Genomic DNA, 20,311 nt, shown 5'->3' on the forward strand with positions numbered 1-20,311 from the left:
ATTACACGCGTTCAAATTTAAACCTTTTTAGCCAATTAAATTTTTAAACAAGGATTTTAACTAAATTTTCCTAATAAAAATCAATCAAATTTTCAAACAAGGATTTTTTTACTAAATTTCCGTAATAAAAGTCAATCGTATTATTAATTACAATTATAATTCTAATTTTGATTTGAATAATAGGTTTAAAAAATCTATAGAGTTACGGTTTGATTATTTAGTTATATAATTGGTTGCACTTTATAAATAAATGATAATCCACGTAATCCATTTTTTTTTTGCTCTAGGTTACGAGGGATCAGGGAGTAATATTTTTTTTGGGTCATATGCAACGGAGTAATATTGAATCTTCTGATACTCTGAAAGTACAATAAAACCATCGAAAAAATATGAAGTACTACTATTTCACTCAAAATAAAAAAAAAAGTACAATAAATTTGTTGAAGAGCTTCCGTGCTGAATATTTCATAATTTTAATTAAGACGGAAAAACAGATATTATTTGGATTGAATACAATAAAACAGAGATGACCCTCTCATCAAAATTTTTTCTCTTTTGAAAAAAATACAAATAATGGCATAAAGTAACCAAAGGATGCAACATCCACTGGCAGTATTGAAAAAACCACCAAAAGACAAAGCCTGTCATCAAATAGTATTATAGGCTTATGGCACAGGCCACCGGAACAAGGTCCTTTGCATAAGAAGCTTGTAACAAACCGCCGGCCGGCGAACGATTCGGTATTTCGGTTTCTTGAGAAATCGACCCACGACAAGAAGACAGCATGAAGAAATATGCATCAATTATGACTGCTATGATCTGCCTGCGGATCACTGCTGAGTGTTTTCTAGATGCCACCATCATTAATGTCCTCTGCAACGAAGCTGTGTTCACCTCAGGCGATCCTTTCGCTATTAGCCTTCACTATGTTCTTCAACAGCTTGAGACGGTGACGTCAACTCGGAGAAATTACGATTACTCCAACATTTCTCCTTATCCTAATGCTTTTGCCTACGGCCATGCTGCTTGCACCACCAATCTCACGACCTCGGACTGCAACTACTGTCTTGCTGCTGCTAAAAGGGCCTTGTTCGCTACGTGTCAGAGTCGGATTGGGCCTTGCTCCTTGCTCAGTGATTGTACACTCGGGTACGAGCAATATCCATTTGATGATTAGAACGCTGTGGCTTTCCAAAGCAAGGATTTGTGTTGATCTTAATGGCGTTTCAGTCAACATCTGTATTAACAAGCTGTGTATTACTGCTTGGAATCTTTAACATAAGACTAGATAACTAATTTGAAAAAATTAAAAAAATTAATTCAGTTAGTTATTTATAATAGATATATGTTAAATTTTGTAAATTAATATCACTGAATCATATATATTGACCTATATTTAGATAGAAATACCTTATAATTTATAGGATGTTTTTAAAAATATATTATAAATTTCAAAAATAAAATAAATCAAGTTCTTATATTTAAGATAATCAATTAATTTTTTATATTTAGGACCATCTTGGCGAGGGCGACTGATGGAAAGTGTGGATGATCGTGCAGAATGAAAGTCAAAACCAAATTAAACCCCACACACTCTTTTTCCGAAGGATTTACTTTTCCATTACGAATGAATATCTTTAATTAATATTTTATTGTTCCAAAACAATATGATAGCGGCAAACAAAGAGGACGCGTGGGAGGAAGCCATTTGTGTGTAGGATCAGGAATGAGGAAGATGGTACACAGTTCGTACACTAAGAGAACAAAAGCTAGTGGCAAGTACCGATATATATATATATATATATAGCGCCTTTAATTTTCTACATATTTTCACCATGATATACATGAAAACCATATACCAATGGGCGTCCCATGCTCGTAGCCATTCAGGCTCTTGATTTGTGTCGATAATAGTGTATATATTAAATAATCCCATCTTTTAGTAGTGCTCTTTGACTATTGACATATTTTATAGATTGTGAGTGACTGTTAATCACGAAAGCAGGTAATTAATTCTTAGATCATATTGGCAATTTCCGGGAAGATCCAAATGCAGATACAGATATGTTAAAGATACTGACACACAGTTTGTACGCGGTGTCTGGCAAGTGACGACCGATTCATTTATCAAAATATAGATATGGTGCTTTTCTAGAATCAACATCGATCATGCATCAATACCTAGGGTTTGCTTTAATTTCTGGATAAATAATTAACTCATGCATCGCTCTTGGTGCCATGTTCAAAATATCCGGTCTTCTTCGGTTCTGGGAAATGAAAGTGTAGAAATGGATGATGATTTTACTTTGTTTAACTCAAAATGTACAGAGAGAGAATATTCTTGTCCTTCCAGTTTAATCCTTTGATTAACAGAAAATAACCTAATTATGTGTTCTTGCAATTCCTTCCTCTATCTCTCTCATTAAGGTAAAATTCTATCCCAATTCATAATTATCAATATGTTATTTATACTCATAGATACAAAAAAAAAAAAAGAAGAAGAGGAAATTAAAAGGCAGAAAGGGATTTCATTGTAAAAATCACAGACCACCTTGCTGGGCTGGCTCTTCATTGCATACATTAATGAATAATACACGTGAACAATGAAAAATGGAATATTCAAGTCTGACCTAAACATACACTTCCTAGACACGTTAACGCTTATGGAATCTTCTCTGCAAAATGCATATCATACTACCTAAACACAGATTTATAACATAGTTAATCTATTTCCTAACGACATTTATACATTTAAATTAATATATGCACACACACGAACGCCGTGCGTAGGAGAAGCCTTCTCTTCCTCATTGTGATTCAGAAATGCATTTACCAAATATCTTTTTATAACTCATGTTCGAAGCCCTCTTAATTAAATGTCGATTATAGAGATCGTAAAGATTGCCTCATTGAGGCACGCACAGTGAAGTGATCACTCATACCAATAAGCAAGCTAGCTAAGCTACGTACGTGCTGCCAGCAAGCTAAGTAAGCCATAAAACCTTGGGCGCGAAGAATAGTTGTGAGGACGGGTAACATGATATGAGACATTCTTTGACAGAAAGGTCCTTTAAACTATGATCAACTTTTGAACTTAGCAACACTAGTTGTGTAAGAAATGAACAAGAATCACTTACTTGTATTCACGATTGAACATATGTGCACAATTAATCACAAAGTTGTTGCGGGGTCATATTGGTGTTTCCATATGTAGCAGCGCCCAGTATGTGCGAAACCTGCTTTGCTTTCTAGTGGGATTGCCTCAACGCTCAGCTTTACAGTTTAATCATCCAACTTTTTTTAATTTGCGAAAAGACCTTTTCATTATCTCGTCCTTCTCCCAGGTTCACAGGGTTCTAGCTTGTGTCTGCCAACGTGTTCCACTATGATCACTAAGGTGGTCCCATATATTTTTTGTCATGTGGGAGTCCTGTCTCCTGTCTTGTGTCTTGGAAGAATAATAAGAAAATGACTGGGCCAGTTGATGACCCACTTTAATTTGCTTGTACGTTCGTTCCTATATAAATGGGGTCTCCCCCAAACTAAAGCTCTTGTCCAAAAAGAAAGTGAGTTTTTCAGGTCTGGCTAAGAGGGAGAGAGAGAGAAGAGAGACAGAAAACAAAATGGAGTCAACTAGTGATCATCATGTAATCTCATTTAGGAATGGTGGTGGAGAGGTTGCTGCTAATGAGGAGTGCAAGAGGTTCAAGTGTTCAGTTTCATCCATTTTCTCAAAGAAAATGCCAAGCTCTCTTGTCCCAGTTTCTTCCTATCCGAGGAACAAGACCAAAAGGGAGCATGATACCAACAAGGTGATTCACAGCATCAAAGTTGGAATCTCTCTAGTTTTGGTTTCGCTTCTCTACTTCTTGGATCCTCTTTACGATCAAGTCGGAGATAATGCAATGTGGGCTATCATGACCGACCTCGTCATCTTTGAATTCTATGCAGGTTCCATCTCTCTCTCTCTCTCTCTCTCTCTCTCTCTCTCTCGTTAAAAATTTTCATAACACATAGACTACTATAACTTACATGACGATGACATGCTTCAAGCTAAGTTATCTGATGAAGATATATATTAATGAATGAGGTCAGGAGCGACACTTGGGAAGGGGTTGAACCGAGGAATGGGAACCATATTAGGCGGTGGGCTGGGCTGCTTAGCTTCAATTATAGCCCAACACTTTGGTGGGATTGGCAGCTCTATCATTATTGCTGCTTCCGTCTTCATCTTCGGTAAGCTTTGGATTAAGACTTTGTCCAACCTGTTTGATCTTGCAGTCACCACCAACACCATTATACTATTTTCGGTGCCGAGTTGACTAATTCAAGAAATTTAAGAAAATTACTAAATTATTTTAAATATTTATGTTTTTAATATTTTTTAAAAACTAATTCGCCTTACTTATAAATAAATTGATATACATATGCTATAATTAAGTAATTTAATAACTTTTTAATCTCACTAAATTAACTGGGTCTTATATTAAGCACCAGAGGTATAATGATATTAAAAATCGGATATTTCAGGCGCTGTTGCGACGTATTTTCGTCAGGTTCCGAGCATAAAGAAGAGGTACGATTATGGAGTGCTGATATTCATGCTGACATTCAATCTGGTTATCGTGTCCGGGGTTCGAGCTGATGAGGTGCTGAAGATAGCGCGGAATCGTCTCTTAGCCATCGTCATGGGTTTCATTGTCTGCATTTCTGTAAGCTTGATCGTCTTCCCCTTGTGGACTAGCGACGAGCTTCATCACTCTACCGCCTCCAGATTCCATGACCTCGCCAATACCATTCAAGGTACATATATACGCGAAACATCGTATTGCATGGTCTAAAATCAAAGGAAATTTATGGACCAAAAGGAACTGCTTGTATCGCCTAAAAAGTGCAGTTTTGTCTTTTCGATGAAGGCTGCTTGGAGGAATATTTCGAGTCGGCCGACAGTGGAAAGGAAAATGCTAAAATAAATACTAGTTGCTGCAAATCGGTGCTGAACTCCAAGTCAAAGGACGAGTCACTAGTACTCTTTTCTTTCATTTAATTAAACGCAGAAACTCCATCACAGATTCATCAATCGTTTTACTGTTTTCAACAAAAGAATAAAACTTGACGTGTCGTGTATTATTTCAGGCAAATTTTGCACAATGGGAACCCTGGCATGGAAGATTTGGATACTCATATCCTTGGGATAAGTATCTAAGTATTGGAGACGTCCTTCGAGACTTAGCTGCAATCATTCTTGCTCTCAGCAGTTGCCTCCAATCATCCAGACAGGTACATACGTAAAACAGATCATTCGATTCATGTATATAATTATAGATCTCTATCTAATTGCAATTATGTATCAATAATATAGAAGCACCAAGAAATAATAGCTTGAATGAATTGGTGTGTTGGTGATGCAGGCTAAGGAATGGGAAAAAGAATCACTTAAAGAAGCGTGTGAAGCATTGGGATCAAGTATTGCATGGAGTTTAAGGGAAGTTGGAGATAGCATTGAGCAAAGGAGGAAGTTGAAGGCAGCGAATGAGATTTTGCCGAAGTTGAAAGCAGTAAGGGCAGAGATGAACTCCATGATTATTGGAACGTCCAAGATAGCAGAAAGTGAGAATAGTGGAGGTGATGATTTGGCAATAGCGGGCTTATTAGTGCTGTTAATGATAGAGGTGGTGGAGAAGGTAGAGGAATTGGCAAAGGCAGTGGAGCAACTTGCAGAAATTGCCGCTTTTCATGCTAACGTATATGCGGCTAGCTGATTAATAAGCACAGATACACCTACGCATGTGCCGTGATGAAAGTGTGTGTGCGTAAGCCATGGTATATTTGCACCCCCACTATATAGAGTTGGGGCGGGTTTGGGTATATACGTATGAACTAAAAAACTCACTATTGTAAGATAAAGAAGAACAAGTCAGTTTCATGTACTTCTCGAGTCTTTAACGTAACAATCACTTAACCAATTTAGGTAAATTAAAAACTTTAAATAAATTATTTAATACTAAACAATATAATATGATATACTATTATATAATACTCTTCGGTCCTTAATGTAAGACCTAATTAATTAATTTAAGAAAATTAATGATGTTAGTTAAATTAGCTAATATGGTGTGTTTTTTCTAAAATATCTAAGTATTTTTCTTAATTATCTCCCTCATTTTCTTATTTGATTATTATTGGAAGAATACCATATGATTAATTTGAAAAAAAAAATTGATAAACATGTGAAATAAGTTTTATATATAGGATCAATATTAACTTCCTAATTGAATCCTACATTAAAGATCAGAGGAGTATTAAATTATATATCAATTTATAAGTTAAACAAATTAATTCAAGAATCAATGATATGTAGAATAAACGAGGTCATGTAAATAAGATCGAAGGTAGTACAAGAAGTATATTTTATCAGATCCATAGAACCTATGCCCCGGCAAGTAATGGAAGTTTCAGGAACCTTTTTTTAATCAAGACAGTGTTGGAGAAGGTTGCAAGCGACTTCTTTCTCGTATTTTGCTGCCATGTCAATAGCTAACAAATTTTTTTGAAAAATTAATCTTATTATTAATTATAACTTACGAATAATATAACTTATATAAATTTTATATTATGCTTCAAAATATAAATTTTATATATTAATATATTAATTAGTAAATAGTAGCGCAAAAGAACTCAAAATGCACTTTATTATTAAAACAAATTATTCTTCACGCAATTTAATTCGCTTCTTACTCTACTTTTAAGAGATAGTAATATTCAATCTTCTAATGCTCTAAAACTAAAGTACAATAAATCTGGCACAAAAAATGAAGTATTTCAACCAAAAAAAATACAATAAATTTGTGGAAGAGCTTCCCTTTAATATTTCATATATTACCTCATGTTCTTAATATAAAACTTTATTTGATTTTTATTTTAGTCTTAAATATAAGATCTCAATTCACTTTGTCTCTCATATTTATACTTTTTTTTAAAGTAGTCTTCTAACAATAGCATTTTAGTCAATACACTTGATTAGCAATAATATTTTAAGAAAGACAACATTTATTTAGGACAAATAACTAACTCAACTTACTTTCCGTAATCTCCTCAAATTAATCAACTAACTCTTATAATTAGGACCGGAAGGTAGTATTTAATTAAAACAAAATAAACAGATACTATTTGGATTGAATAAAACAGAGATGACCCCGTCATCATGTTTTTATTAATATTATCAAGTGGTTTTTGAAGACTCCGAGTTTCTCCCTGGAGTGCCAGAAACAAACAACAAAGCCTGGCACCAGATAGTATCATACTATAGCATAGGTCAATGGAACAAGGCCCTTCGCTTACAAAGTTTAACCAAACTAACTTTGTGATCGGCGATCCGGTTCCGTGACAGTGAGAAATCGATCGACGAGGAGGAGAGTATGGAGCGGGTTCCGCCAGCCAAATATGCAGCAATTACGATTGCCATGATCTGCCTGGGGACTGTTGCTAAGTGTGTTCCGGATACAACCATCATCAATGTTCTCTGCAACGAAGCTGTGTTCACCTCAGGCGATCCTTTCGCTATTAGCCTTCACTATGTTCTTCAACAACTTGAGACAGTGACGTCAACTCGGAGAAATTACGATTACTCTAACATTTCTCCTTATCCTAATGCTTTTGCCTATGGCCACGCTGCTTGCAACACCAATCTCACAACCTGGGACTGCAACTCCTGTCTTGCTGCCGCCAAAACGGCCTTGTTCGCTCCGTGTCAGAGTCGGATTGGGGCTCGCTCCTTGCTCCGTGATTGTGCACTCAGGTATGAGCAATATCCATTTGATGATTAGAACGTTGTGGCTTTGCAGTGCGAGGATTTGTGTTGATCTTTACGGCAACCACAAAACGTGTTAAATTTACTCTGTATTAATACGCTGTTCATTTCTTTGGTGTGTGAAATTTCTATGACTATCTTGGCCAGCGTGGATCGTAGAAAGTCACCAACGTAATACTCTGCTTTCTCCATGACATGTTTTCACACATCATTCATAAATGATCGTCCAGAATAAAAGTCAAAACCAAACCCCACATACTCTTTTTTCTGAAGTATTTACATAATTACACTTGCGTTCCCCTGTATGACAACAAATGGCCATAAGATCTAGTACAAGTATATAAACCTGTATACGGTGAAAAATCCGCTACATCAAAGACTCAATGTTCATCATTCTTCTATGTATTTGAAAATTTACAACTTTTGAAATTTACAAAGACCTGCATGTGTTTTCTGATCTATCAATATGGCTTCTCAGTGAAACTTCTTTCATAGGCTGTCCCTTAAATTCATCATCCCGCATATAATTTCATATGAGTGTGGTGGTGTGTTGACGTATAGTGCTAGAGACTACTCCAACAAGGGTGAAGAAATCGTTAGGATATAAGGCAAACCAACATGTGTAGATGTATCGACCACTGATGTGGCTGAGCTCGCAAGACCCAACTTCAATCCAGCTTCACAGTACTCACCCATCATAATGAAGGCAGCATGAAGAAAATTGGAAAAAAAATTTGTATACCAGAGCAAGCTTTCCAGAGAAATTACAATCAAACTTGGGAAACTCTTGTTGCATTTATTGTGCGGTGTGTCTCCCGTTTAAGGAGAAGTGCATAGAGAATCTCATTCCATGAATCAGGAACACCAGGAAGGCACCAATGGCTGCAATCTTGCCTCCGCAGAGGGGCGGTACCCTTATCAGGTCCAAGATAGTAAATCGAAGCATGGCCATCCTTTCTGCGTAATGTCATTTGAGTGATATTTAACAAGTCCAAATTCGTCACTTTCGATTTATTCAAGTGCCCTGATAACACATCCAAGACAATTTCGACATGGCTATCATGATAATCTGGCAAGGGACCTAAATCAGGCAGGGTTTCCAAGTGACAGCCTCCACCAGTATTCCAGTCACCACCCCTGATATACACATCCAATGTGTCAGTAAAGATACAATCATTCAAGTGTAAGCAAGACGATTAACAAGGAAAAGGCAAACCTGAAATGCACAGGAGCATAAGTTCGGAAAAGGACGAAAGTCTTGTTCATGTTTACTTCACTAGCAATCCAGTTAGTTACTGTCCCCATTGATCTCCTGAATGCCTCTTCTATAGTCATATTCATCTGCACTTCCTGCCCTATTTGGTAATAACATCCCCTGAGAAATCAGAGTGAGCCCAAGATCAGAGCCATGTTGTTAGTTTTTCCTACGAACTGGCAATAACCAAATAGTCCATCGTGTTCATTGTTGAGGAAGCAGCCACAAATTTAAGGAATTATTAGATCCTATCCAGCCTACATTGGAGCTATAATCCATCTTCTATTTAGCATAGGTATGTCTTGTAATACAAAGATTTACACTTTTTCACGACACTTGCATGGAAGAACAAAATTAACGAACTCCGCAAAAATTTTACCCCCTGAAAGTTACCAGCAAAACAGCTAGTACCTTGACACTGAACAATTGTAATTCAAATTGATAGACAGGGTATAAACTCTCCGGATGACTTTTAAATGCAAAGAAGGTAGTTGCTTGCCAAAATTATTAAGTATAGCAACCAGCTCATCGGAATAACCAAGTTGACGAACCATACTTACATTCTTACAGTCTTCTCATAATTCCACCAATGCCCAGCATTAAGAACGAGCAGATCTGCATCTCTCCAACGGTGAGAAGTCCAGTCCATGAGATCAATTCTCAAAGTCATTTTTACATTCGTGGGTGCTCCACGAGGAGGCCTGCCCTGCACCACCAGATATGGTGATTTGTAGTATTCCACAGTGCAGTTGAAATCTCCAAACCTGAATGCCAAGAACCCTATGTGCTTTGTGATTGGACTTCCATTAATCTCATACACGGAGGTTTTGTTGGGAATTGCAGAAGAGAGCAAACAAAGGAGTGATTCCCATTGGTTCCTTCCTATTGAGTCACCAACAAATACAATACGCTTGTTCCTAAACATTTCCAACATCTTCCCTGCATCAAATCTGTTACAGGTGTGAAGAGCGGAAAAAAGAACCCCGATAATAACTACTTCAACAACAGAACCAAACACGAACAAATAGGATTTACCAATGCATAGCTTACAAATACAAAGAATGTCACTAAATTTACGTTTGAGGACATTGGATATGAAAAACTAAACTACAACGTTTGAAGATGCAAACTTAAAGCTTATGATTGCTGATGTAGTAAAATTTGCAGCTAACAGAGGAAATACCAAAGCAGCACACCCCAATCCAGAAGAATTTTATTATCCTTATAATGAAGAGGAGAGATAAAATAAAATAGAAAGTTGGGGTAAGGTCCAGAGATGAGCGCCAGAGCTTACCGAAATACAGGTGATGACGCGGGAAAATGACTCACAGAAACGTTTCCACGTTCGTCTCTGTTTTTTATGCTTTTTATGTGAGATGAAATATGTATTGCAGAGCCGATAGAAAAAAGTCACCGTTCTAATCTCTAGTTAACGTTACGAGAATTTCTAAGACGAGATTTCGTAAGCTTAAAGACTGCGTACTGCAGAACCTTTTTCCTTCGCGCCAATTCATTCGATGGTCAGAACCCAGGCATCAAAAGAGTCAATACAATTGAAAGGTGACTCCACAAAACAGAATGTTTTAGCGGCACCGGAATTTTGTCTCATCTTATTCACGGTGATCATATAAGTCGGAAGACAGAATCACACAGAACGTAAGAGCCAAGCACAACCTCGAGAAGGAACAAATATTTTCTGACAACATGGAAAGCAGAAAGTAAAATCCAAACAAATGAAAATATTTGGAACCTGGGCAACTTGCAGTCTCTGGGCTGCCAGCGCCACTTGGTGTAGATGCTATCAGGCCTGCCATTCTCATTGCACCGAAAACCTTGATCCATGAAGGAACAAACAGTGGAATTATACAGCGGATAGCTCTCATCCCAAACCCAATTTCCATCAAACACGTCACAACTATCACCATCTCGCTGGAGAAATTCGGGGCGAGAATCCCCGATCAACGGAGAAGACGAAGAAGAGGAAGAAGAAGACAAGGATAAAGTACCCCATCCCAGGGAAACCAGTCCTCCAGAGTGTATCCCCCTAAAGATAGACTGGAAATCCAGGTAGAAGAAGCAGACGATGAAGAGAGAGGCGATCAACAAGAAGCTCAATATTCCAAGAGTGGGTTCGAGAGGAATAAAGCGCTTAAGCTTCTTCGGCATATCCGGGGGGGTCATGGTGTCGCCAGAGTGCTGAAACATTCAAGGGCGTATCTCCAAAAGGTGCCAAGAAAGATGATATTATAAACGGAGGGCAAAAAAGAGACGAGGAGGAGAAGGGTGGACCCAGGAAGTGGAAGAATGCATTAATGGCAGAACGACTCTGGTTTTCGCCTTCACAGGATTAAAAGAAAATAACTAGTCTGTGGAATGGATGTCGCGTTCAACACGTTGCGCAGGCAAATAGTAACAGTTAGTCTCGTGAAGGGGAAGGAGCGTTAGGATTGGCTGGCAAGAGTCGCAATTTTAAAGGGTGGGGTGCCTGAGAACGACGGACGATATAATAGTCACCGGAAAAAAAAAAAAAAAGGAAAGGAAATATACGCGCTCTTTACCCGACAAAAAAAAAGGAAAAAAGCAATTTAGATTCCCCCTTGAGACCCAAAAAACCAAAAAGGAAAAAACTTGCAAGAGATGAAAGTAACAGAAAATGGTATTGTGCGGTTGCGTTCACCAAGATATGAGGATGGGGAGAGAGATTCTGCAGAACCCAACCAGCTAATCGAAACAGTAAAACCGGAAATTAAGTTGTTGGAAAAAGAAAAACAGTCAAGCAAGGGGTTTCAATTTCAAACGTTAATAAGAGCAGTGTTTGTGAAGAAAGCAAAGAAGATGAGGCTCATAAGCTAAGCTGGCGGCTCGAGGCATGAAAGTGAGGTTGACGCCGATGCTGACGGCCGAGAGCTGAGTAGGAAAATGCGTATTTTAAGGCGCATTACCCGAATGGGCCTGTCATCCCACAAATGTCATGTCACCCAATATGGTGGACCCCTCATCCATTTTACTTTATGTTGTATAAATAATCACTCCCTTCCTTCCTAACTAGGAGTAGTAATACGGCCTGACAGGTTAAAGTTAGATAATACAAGCTAAAAAGATTTAGAAGGTATTTGGATAGAAACCAAATTATAGTTTTAGAAGTATTTTTACGGTTTATGAAGTAAATATGTGGAAGAATTTGTCTCGTTTTGTGAAAAAGTAATTCTGAAATCATAGTTTAAGAGATAGCCAAACACCCCTTAGTGTAATAGTAGGTTGGTTTTAGTCAGCTGTAATCCGTCATAGTGGGTTCCAACTATTTTTTTCTTTTTTAAATTTTTTTCATTTTAAAAAATTGTTCCTTGTATAATATAAAATAATAATAAAATTTTTATCTTTCCTTTAAATACTTGATTAAAAACACTAAATAAATAAATAATATGGGTTTTTTTAAATTTTTTAGATAGAAAATAAAATATAATAATATATATAATGATTAATAAAATTTAAAAAATACAAAAAAAAAGGGAGTTAGCCCTCAAGTTGGCGGGTTGTGGATTAGATGGTACAAGTTGAAAAGTTTTGTTTACTGGTAGGTTAATTTTTAACCAACCCTAATTTGTTATTTTTGATAAGTTGACGGGTTGAACCCACAGGTCCAACTCATATTATCAACTCTACTTTTTACTGTTTCATTTCATCTGTGCCCTTCATCCTAGAGTTAGTATTATCACTTTCATATTTACATTACCAACGCTGTAGTAACAATAATAATAATAATAATTTACCACGAGCTCAGAAGCTTCCATTTGGATTTTATGAATCTTTTGTCCTGCGCAATGGCAAGTCGGATCCCTAATGACGGTGCCCCGTTTGTTTTTATTTCTTGCACGTAGTGGTCATATCATGATGTTATCATGTAGGTGTGGAGGAAATTTTATGATACCTGTGATCAGCACCCCAGTTAGATGGATATACACGAGTGGTTAGTTCTATCACCCTTTCGCTTTATTTCTCTAGTCCACCTACAATCCTCTCTCACCTAAAATTCTCATATCATCCCGCTTCTGATTATTACGTTTATATGAATCATGATCCTTGAAATGCTTAGATCAGATAATCATACCATATTATGTTTCCTTATGCCATAGAAGACCAACATAGGTCATCAGAGATAGACGGGAGGGAATTTTATAAAAAGAGAGTGAAAATTTTAATGAGCTCAATTTGAGAAGTTGAAAAAATAGAGTTATAAAATTTTAATAAAAATATGTAAGATAAAAGATTAAGTAAAATTAATTAAAAGTTTTAACCACATTTCTCTAATTTTTTAAATCAAGTTTATTAAATTTTTTCCCTCTCATTTCCTCTGTTATCCTCGTATCAAATTAGCCCTGAGAGGAGGTCTCATAGAGTCATAGATGGTTAAAATAAATAAATCAGAATATTTTCCATCCTATATTTATATATGTAAAAAATTATTTAAGTTGTGAGGTGGACCCAATGGAGAGAAGAGGGGCATGATGGTCTTGCACATTACATTGACTGATGGCTCCATTTTGAGCCCACAACCCCACCCCCATTTAATTTTGTTCGCCAACGTCTTTTTAGTATGCCTTTTCTTTCCAATAAATATGTGTGCATGTATCTATCTTTCTGTCTATGTTTCTATTTTATATTCCTTTATTCCCTCTCAAAACCTGGCACAATATTTACACAATAGAATAATTAAATCAGAATATGTCTTGTTAATTAATAATCAGTTCATGTATTTGCTATGAATGCAATAACTAATTATATGAGCTTCGATATTAGTAACTAATAATCAGATTAAGATTTAGATGATTTAGATTTAATCTCTCATAAAATTATTAGTATAAAAATATTAGATTATAAAATAAATAAATAAATAAGTGAAATAGTGTTGTGAAAGTGAATAGTTCAAAACTGCATTAAAGAAAAATAGAAAAGGAATATTTTATAAGAAATCAAATTTAAACTAAACTGTCCAAATGTTAATCTTGTAATTAGGAAAAGGAGAATATGGGAAGGAAAAAAAGGAGATAATCATTTTCCCTAATTAGTCATGTTGGGTTGCTCATTCACTTTAGGTAACGGCTAATGATAAAAATAATAAGAAAATCGATATTTACGGATTTGAAAAATACAAGATCCGTTAGAACTTTTTTCTTTTTAAAAAAACATTTCTTTGTCTTCTAATATTGCCTAACTGTTATTTAACTCCATAACAAAATAAAATATTCTAACAGTAAAAGGAACAAACTTGTGATTTAAGAACGAATTAAATTTTAACATTCGTACTTATTAAATTAACAACAATTTTCAGCTGTATTGTCTGAAATGATAAGAAGAAACGCCTAGAAGGAAGTGGTGAGATGTCATAAGAGAAGGCTAAAGTGGCTTGTGAAAGTTTTCTCATCATCGTTTCCTTTCCTCTTTTTTTTTTTTTTTAAATTACCTTTTATACCAGGGGACCTTTAAAGCGCCAGCACCGTATGATGTAAATGTAAGCGGTTCCTTTCACCCCCGCTTAATACAACAGCTGTCATTATTATAAGATTTTAATTTATTATCTCTAATATTTATTTATTTTGTTCACCAAATAATTCTTATCGTAATCACATGTTAAGAAGTTTATGTCAACAGGTAGTTCTAATACATATGTTTAATAAGATTACCTTAGAAAATATAACATTAATTTATTTCAAATAAATTAATCTTTTTTAATGTTTACAAATTAATTATCTAGTCTTTATATTAAAAACCAGAACAAAAATTTTGCAGCCTCATTAAAGCCAGGTCTCGTTAATGTGGTTAACGGTAATGGCAGATTGATGTGATTATTTGAAGTGGCTGGTCTTACAGATAACTAAAAACACCTCATTGATTTATGTCCCTTACACGCAGCAGAACCAGTTATTGGCAGGTCACTTCATGAGTGAATTTTCTTCGTCAATGTCTGAGTCGTTCTCCATCTTACAAAATGAATATTTGAACAAGGACGAGCCTTCTTCCATAAACTTATGATAGGTGACAAAAAGGGATTCATATATAAGTAAGGAAATGCTTTGTTAAAAAATAAATGAAGGCGTTTTTATCATTACAACTCATAAATGAATGCCACTGATTATTGAAAATGAATTTCTTAAACTTTAGATCTAGCCATTCTCTCTATTTAACGGATGCGATAGAATTAATTCTATCGGTGACTGAACCATGAACACTCATGTTGATATCCTGACTTGCGAAATGGGGCAAGATCAACTTATAAAAGCAACGCCATTACAGCCCACAGGAGGGTCGTCAATACGTGGATGTGAAGCTTACACGATCAGCCGACACTGTAGCTTCTCTACGAAGCCAATTCATCCCGGCTCTGCTTCTAAACTAATTTATTCATCTTATAAAACTGATATGTAATTTAATGTTTTTATATGAACTCATTTGTTAGAATTAATTAATTTATTTAGCTACAGGAAGAGTACTAAAAAAAGGGAGAAACGGAGAAAACAAGTCGCATGTTAATCTGATAATCCATGTCTACGCAGGGTCTCATTATTCATATGGCTAACAGAAGTCAACCCGCAGAATAAATAAACAGAAAAAGATAGAGGATCCTTTGAAATAACAAGTGCATAATTTTATTTATTGAGATTTTCGATTGACGGAGAAGCATCCAAAATTACTGTACTAATGATACCTGCTGCAAATACAGAACCTTTATGAAGGGATCATCATAAGGAATTTCAAAGCTCAAGCCAGGGAAGGTCCAACGATGAACCTCTTATAAAGTAAGCAAAATCAGATGTTACATACAGGAGTGCCTAAGCCGAGCATTTGTTAGAGGAACATTAGCATTTCACAATACACAGTACCAGAATGTCATGAAAGCAGCAATGCCACTTAGAATACAGAGCCTATCCAGCCTACTCTCGTTCCTCATTTTCTCCTCTCTTAACTCATTCTGTACTTTTGAATACATTCGACACGACTCGAGTACTTCACTATAATTTTTGCTCCTTCTGCAGCTAAGAGCTTCCTTAAGAATAAGCAAGCTGTTTCTTCCATTAACATGAGCTCCTTCCATGTCTTCCAACTGCATGCTCAGCTCTGTTAATCTAAGAGTTGTTTGGGCTCCTTCCTCTTCGCTGTGAACCATTCTGAACTTCATAATAAGGATGCATTCCACTACCTGACAAGGAAGAATGTCCTTGGCAGGAAGAACGGATCCAAAGCGGATCACAAAATCCTTATCAGTTGGCCAATGTCTCTGACCACCAAGGGGACTCCAGCTAGCAAGATTAGCTGCTTGCTTCATTTTTCTGTTTACAATTATCCAACTAAGCTGGAGCCCCTCCCGAAGCTCCCGCCACAGCTTCCCATCTTTCCTCTCTCTTTCCATGGAGGTAATTGGTGGTAGACCATCAGATTCAGAAAGGGTGACCACTCCATCATTGTTATCGTCTCTATCCGCGTAAGTGAGGAGATCAATCCGGAAAGGGCAGTTGTGAAACCAACCATTGAAGCCATTTGCATTTGGAATTCCCCATAATACTTTGGAACAGATTGGCTTATCTTTATACCTGATATCTACAATAGAAACAAAATCTAACGGAGATGTACTTTCATATTCATTCATTTCCCCGTAATATTCAGCCTCAGTCCAGTCTTCAGGGTATTCAAGATCATAACTCGGTTGATGCTCCACGACCTCCTTGTTTACGATAAGTGGGAAACAATCTGCATAGAATTTTCTGAACCCACCAATAGATGATATTAAACTTTTGACATCCTCTCTATTGGTTGAAGGCCACATGGATGAACATACATTTTCCCATAAACTCTCTTCTTTTGAAATGGAACAGAATGCTGCACAGGTACAAGCAGCACTAGCCAAAGTTGGACCATCAAGACGACGTAATATGTCATAGAATAGATCACTGCTTAGTGAGGCAATACTCTCAACTGGTGCAACTGACATAGAGATTGTTCTTTTGACTGACAAAAACAAAAAAATTTAAGATTAACAGAAAAGAAGCTTCTACTGACTTAAAAAAAGTATACTAGAAAGGCACTTTTGGCAATAGTAAGGGTTCCAGAAAGGCTCCCTCCAGGACAATCATGAATTATCTGTACCACCAAATTGAACAATATTTCCACCTCAAATATGAACAAATTTCAATATGCTCACATCCCAAGTATGTTTCTGAGCCATACAATACTGAATTCTATATACACATATTTTTGCCCGTATTGAGTGTTGATAGTTTGACGATTCAAAACATCTGATGGTGCCAAAACACTTTCTGATTTTTTTTTTTTAATGTTTTCTGTCAGGATAGTGATGTCATGGCTGTATACACATATTTTTGCCTGTATTGAGTGTTGATAGTTTGAGAAACTCGTGCTCATTCAGATCATTCAGCTAATAAGCAAAATAAAATGAACAGAATGTTTGGATTGTAGCTGTTCTTAATGAGTTTGGGTCTGAGAAAACCATTTTTTGGCTGAGGACCAGGTGATTGTGAGGAGAAATCTAGCCCTAGAAAACTTGCTGATATTCAGCATAAAGCAACTTACTGATTCAATCTTCACTGTATGAGTGTGGAAAAGAAGCTTTGTCGTTATTTTACGCAAGATAAAGAAGATTCCATATGTTAAAAGTGAATAGCAATCTTTAATGACTTTGCATGTCCCAAAAATAAATTACAGGGTATAAGTGTTTGAATAACACATTATAGTTTAGGTCTAAATGGCAGATAGAATACGCTTGTATCAATTCCATATTACAGGTATAAATGTGCACAGACAACTTATCATTCAGGCATGTGAATTTCCAAGGAGTCTCGTACTTAGAACTTACCCTTATATTATGCTCAGCACAAAACAATTAACAACCCAAAATCCAAACCAAAACCTGGGAGAGGGCTTACTCAAGTGGCCGCAAAAGCAACTAATTAACTAGTACACAAGTGAGTTATAATTACATAAATTCCGCATAAATAGTTCAGATTTCAGAAGTAAATTGACAAAATCAGCTTGCAAAAAGCCCTATGAATATAGCAGAATAAAAACCTTCACCGTAAAATTTCCAATCAGGCATAACAAAGACTAAAAAGAAACAATACCCAAGCACCAGAAATGCCGCACATACATGGAAATTGAACAGATATTCTGCCAAATTCAGCATCACACAGTTTACGATAACAGAAGGAAGGCCACAAAGTCAGTAAAATGCCACGTAAACATGAAAATTGAACAGTCATTTGGTCGAATTGAGCAACACGAGTTCGTGGCAACAGAGGCTAAGCCCCAAATTCAGCAAAAAGGGATAGAAGGAAGTGATCACCTGAAGTATCAGAAATGAGAAACGGTCAACGCCATCGACCAGCTTAAGCAGATGAAGCAGAAGGCGAACCGAGGAGATGCATAACCAGAAGGAAAATTAGGATTCGCGCCGACAAAGATCGTAAAATACGGGGTTATGGTATGGGTCACAATCCGTTGATGTTTAGAAGCAACGTCTCACTGTCTGTCCGCGACTCCCTGATCCCTTCGCCGCGGGACTTCAAAGGATCATATGAGAGAAATCTTGACACAGTAAGCTTGTATGCACAATAATTGTTTTTTGCAATGTGATGAAATTTAATATATTCATTCTAGAGCCCAACATCTATCTATTTATATAGTCCCAATATAGCGCTGGCAGAAAAAATCTCCATATACATGTAAATATATATATATATATATATATCAGTGTATATCTACATATACGTATAAATATATGTTAGTGTATATCTAGATTTTTTTAAAATATATATGAATATATACAATTTTCTGGTTCTATTTATAAGACACTTTCAACATATTTCATAAAAAGCAATAAAAACCTTAAATTATGTTAACTTTTTTTAAAAATATAACAATTTTACAATTTTACCTATATTTTATATATACACCTTTTAAAAAATATAACTTACACTGTAATAAATTAAAAATAAAATAAAATATTTATATTAAAAATTTAATAAAATGAAAAAATGTCATAAAATTTTTTTTCTACCTTACAAATAAGGTCAGGTATTTACTTTCGTGTTGGGTTCGCTGCGTGCTGGTCAACCCAGAACTTGTGGTCAGGAGGGTAATTACATTTTGCGATTTTATTTGTGACGTCATCGAGTAAATTCAAGGACACTCTATAAAGCTCACAAGAGAACTGGGTACGATCAATGGGACATATGTGCTGGCATATATGTATACATATAAATTATAATAAGTCATATCATTCATCCTTAAAAAAGTAAATATAAATCTGCAAAAAATGCGAGGATAAATAAAATAACGCAATAAAATAACAAGAATTTAGAAGAACAAAAATAAAGACAGAGACCTGGGGAGGTTGCGAGAGTGAAAGAAACAAAAAGACGAAAAAACCGAGGGAAGCGAAGCGGGCGGTTAAGGAAGGGGAAGGCGGAAGGGTGGCAGGTGGCAACGGGTGATGTGGACCTGTTCATGAATCCGGACGACGCTGCCTGTGACTTTATTTATACTTTATAATAATGTATTGATGAGCAGCCATTGCATTACAATTACAATTGCATGATCTCCCCCCTCTGCTTTCTTTACTCCATCACCTTCCACTCTTTTTTTCCCCTTTCTTTTTCTTGGCATTCTTGTTCCCTGGGCACCAAGATAATGAGATCCCACCGACACCTCACTATGCCCTTCCCCTTGATTCAGTGTTTCAGCTAATTTGTATCTGCATATATCCCGTTCATGCGATTTAGTGCTCCGTCTAATTTGCATCTATTCTCCCTCACTACCTATTATTCATACTTAATACATAGCGTAAGGATCTTATATTTAGAACCGAAAAAATATACTATAAGCGTAATTATATAGATAATGTATGGATATTAAGCAAACGGTTAAACTCCTGTACATGTATAATAGTACTCCTGGCATTTCAAAATTCAAATTTAGTCTATGGCGTCATTTTTTTCCCCCCCAATATAATGCGTATCAAAACAAACCCATGGCTGTAGTATAATTGGATAATCCTGTCCTGTTTTTTCATATGTATTTTTGAGATAAATGAGGATGGATGGAGCATCAAAACGTTTTTACGAATGTAAGCGGATATAATACATGTTATTGGTGGGAGGGGGATGTGATTATCAGAGGCATCTCTCTCTATCTAATGTCTTGATAAAATAAAAAAGGAAAAGAGCCAGTAGGTGGAG

At 36.2% G+C, this 20,311-nt stretch overlaps 5 protein-coding genes across 5 annotated transcripts; 3 read left to right on the forward strand and 2 right to left on the reverse strand.

The window, feature by feature from the left end:
* The first annotated feature begins 784 nt into the window (after nt 1–784).
* On the forward strand, nt 785–1,177 carry LOC114720692 (antifungal protein ginkbilobin-like protein). Its single transcript, XM_028906366.1, has one exon. The coding sequence runs from the start codon at nt 785–787 to the stop codon at nt 1,175–1,177; it is 393 nt and encodes a 130-aa protein (XP_028762199.1).
* A 2,446-nt stretch (nt 1,178–3,623) lies between these two features.
* Nucleotides 3,624–5,762, forward strand: LOC114720693 (aluminum-activated malate transporter 14-like). The gene is made up of 6 exons (XM_028906367.1): nt 3,624–3,951; nt 4,096–4,236; nt 4,531–4,803; nt 4,917–5,026; nt 5,137–5,280; nt 5,412–5,762. The coding sequence occupies exons 1-6, from the start codon at nt 3,624–3,626 to the stop codon at nt 5,760–5,762; spliced, it is 1,347 nt and encodes a 448-aa protein (XP_028762200.1).
* Nucleotides 5,763–7,463: 1,701 nt separating this feature from the next.
* LOC114720694 (antifungal protein ginkbilobin-like protein) lies at nt 7,464–7,826 on the forward strand. The gene has a single exon (XM_028906368.1). The coding sequence runs from the start codon at nt 7,464–7,466 to the stop codon at nt 7,824–7,826; it is 363 nt and encodes a 120-aa protein (XP_028762201.1).
* A 216-nt stretch (nt 7,827–8,042) lies between these two features.
* LOC114720723 (protein trichome birefringence-like 10) lies at nt 8,043–11,531 on the reverse strand. Its single transcript, XM_028906404.1, has 4 exons — nt 10,816–11,531; nt 9,626–10,015; nt 9,027–9,185; nt 8,043–8,947 (listed from the first exon to the last, which is right to left on the reverse strand). Exons 1-4 carry the CDS (start codon nt 11,268–11,270, stop codon nt 8,581–8,583), a joined length of 1,371 nt encoding a protein of 456 aa, XP_028762237.1. The 5' UTR covers nt 11,271–11,531; the 3' UTR covers nt 8,043–8,580.
* A 4,281-nt stretch (nt 11,532–15,812) lies between these two features.
* LOC114720720 (F-box protein At2g27310-like) lies at nt 15,813–18,687 on the reverse strand. The gene is made up of 2 exons (XM_028906400.1): nt 18,418–18,687; nt 15,813–17,066 (listed from the first exon to the last, which is right to left on the reverse strand). The coding sequence occupies exon 2, from the start codon at nt 17,047–17,049 to the stop codon at nt 15,928–15,930; it is 1,122 nt and encodes a 373-aa protein (XP_028762233.1). The 5' UTR covers nt 17,050–17,066; nt 18,418–18,687; the 3' UTR covers nt 15,813–15,927.
* Nucleotides 18,688–20,311: the final 1,624 nt, after the last annotated feature.

Source organism: Neltuma alba, unplaced genomic scaffold (genome assembly GCF_004799145.2).
Source record: "Neltuma alba isolate B1F8T4 unplaced genomic scaffold, ASM479914v2 tig00011995_pilon, whole genome shotgun sequence".
Classification (NCBI taxonomy): domain Eukaryota; kingdom Viridiplantae; phylum Streptophyta; class Magnoliopsida; order Fabales; family Fabaceae; genus Neltuma; species Neltuma alba.

Bases quoted from the DNA above. Each gene is read 5' to 3' on its own strand.
- LOC114720723 (XM_028906404.1), bottom strand. From the start codon at position 11,270: ATGTTTCAGCACTCTGGCGACACCATGACCCCCCCGGATATGCCGAAG. The intron at 10,016-10,815 runs GTTCCAAATATT...CACCTGTAACAG, and splicing joins AGAGACTGCAAGTTGCCCAG to ATTTGATGCAGGGAAGATGT. The intron at 8,948-9,026 runs GTTTGCCTTTTC...TGTGTATATCAG, and splicing joins TATGCTCCTGTGCATTTCAG to GGGTGGTGACTGGAATACTG.
- LOC114720693 (XM_028906367.1), top strand. From the start codon at position 3,624: ATGGAGTCAACTAGTGATCATCATGTAATCTCATTTAGGAATGGTGGT. The intron at 5,027-5,136 runs GTACTCTTTTCT...GTATTATTTCAG, and splicing joins AGTCAAAGGACGAGTCACTA to GCAAATTTTGCACAATGGGA. The intron at 5,281-5,411 runs GTACATACGTAA...TTGGTGATGCAG, and splicing joins GCCTCCAATCATCCAGACAG to GCTAAGGAATGGGAAAAAGA.
- LOC114720692 (XM_028906366.1), top strand. From the start codon at position 785: ATGAAGAAATATGCATCAATTATGACTGCTATGATCTGCCTGCGGATC.
- LOC114720720 (XM_028906400.1), bottom strand. From the start codon at position 17,049: ATGTCAGTTGCACCAGTTGAGAGTATTGCCTCACTAAGCAGTGATCTA.
- LOC114720694 (XM_028906368.1), top strand. From the start codon at position 7,464: ATGATCTGCCTGGGGACTGTTGCTAAGTGTGTTCCGGATACAACCATC.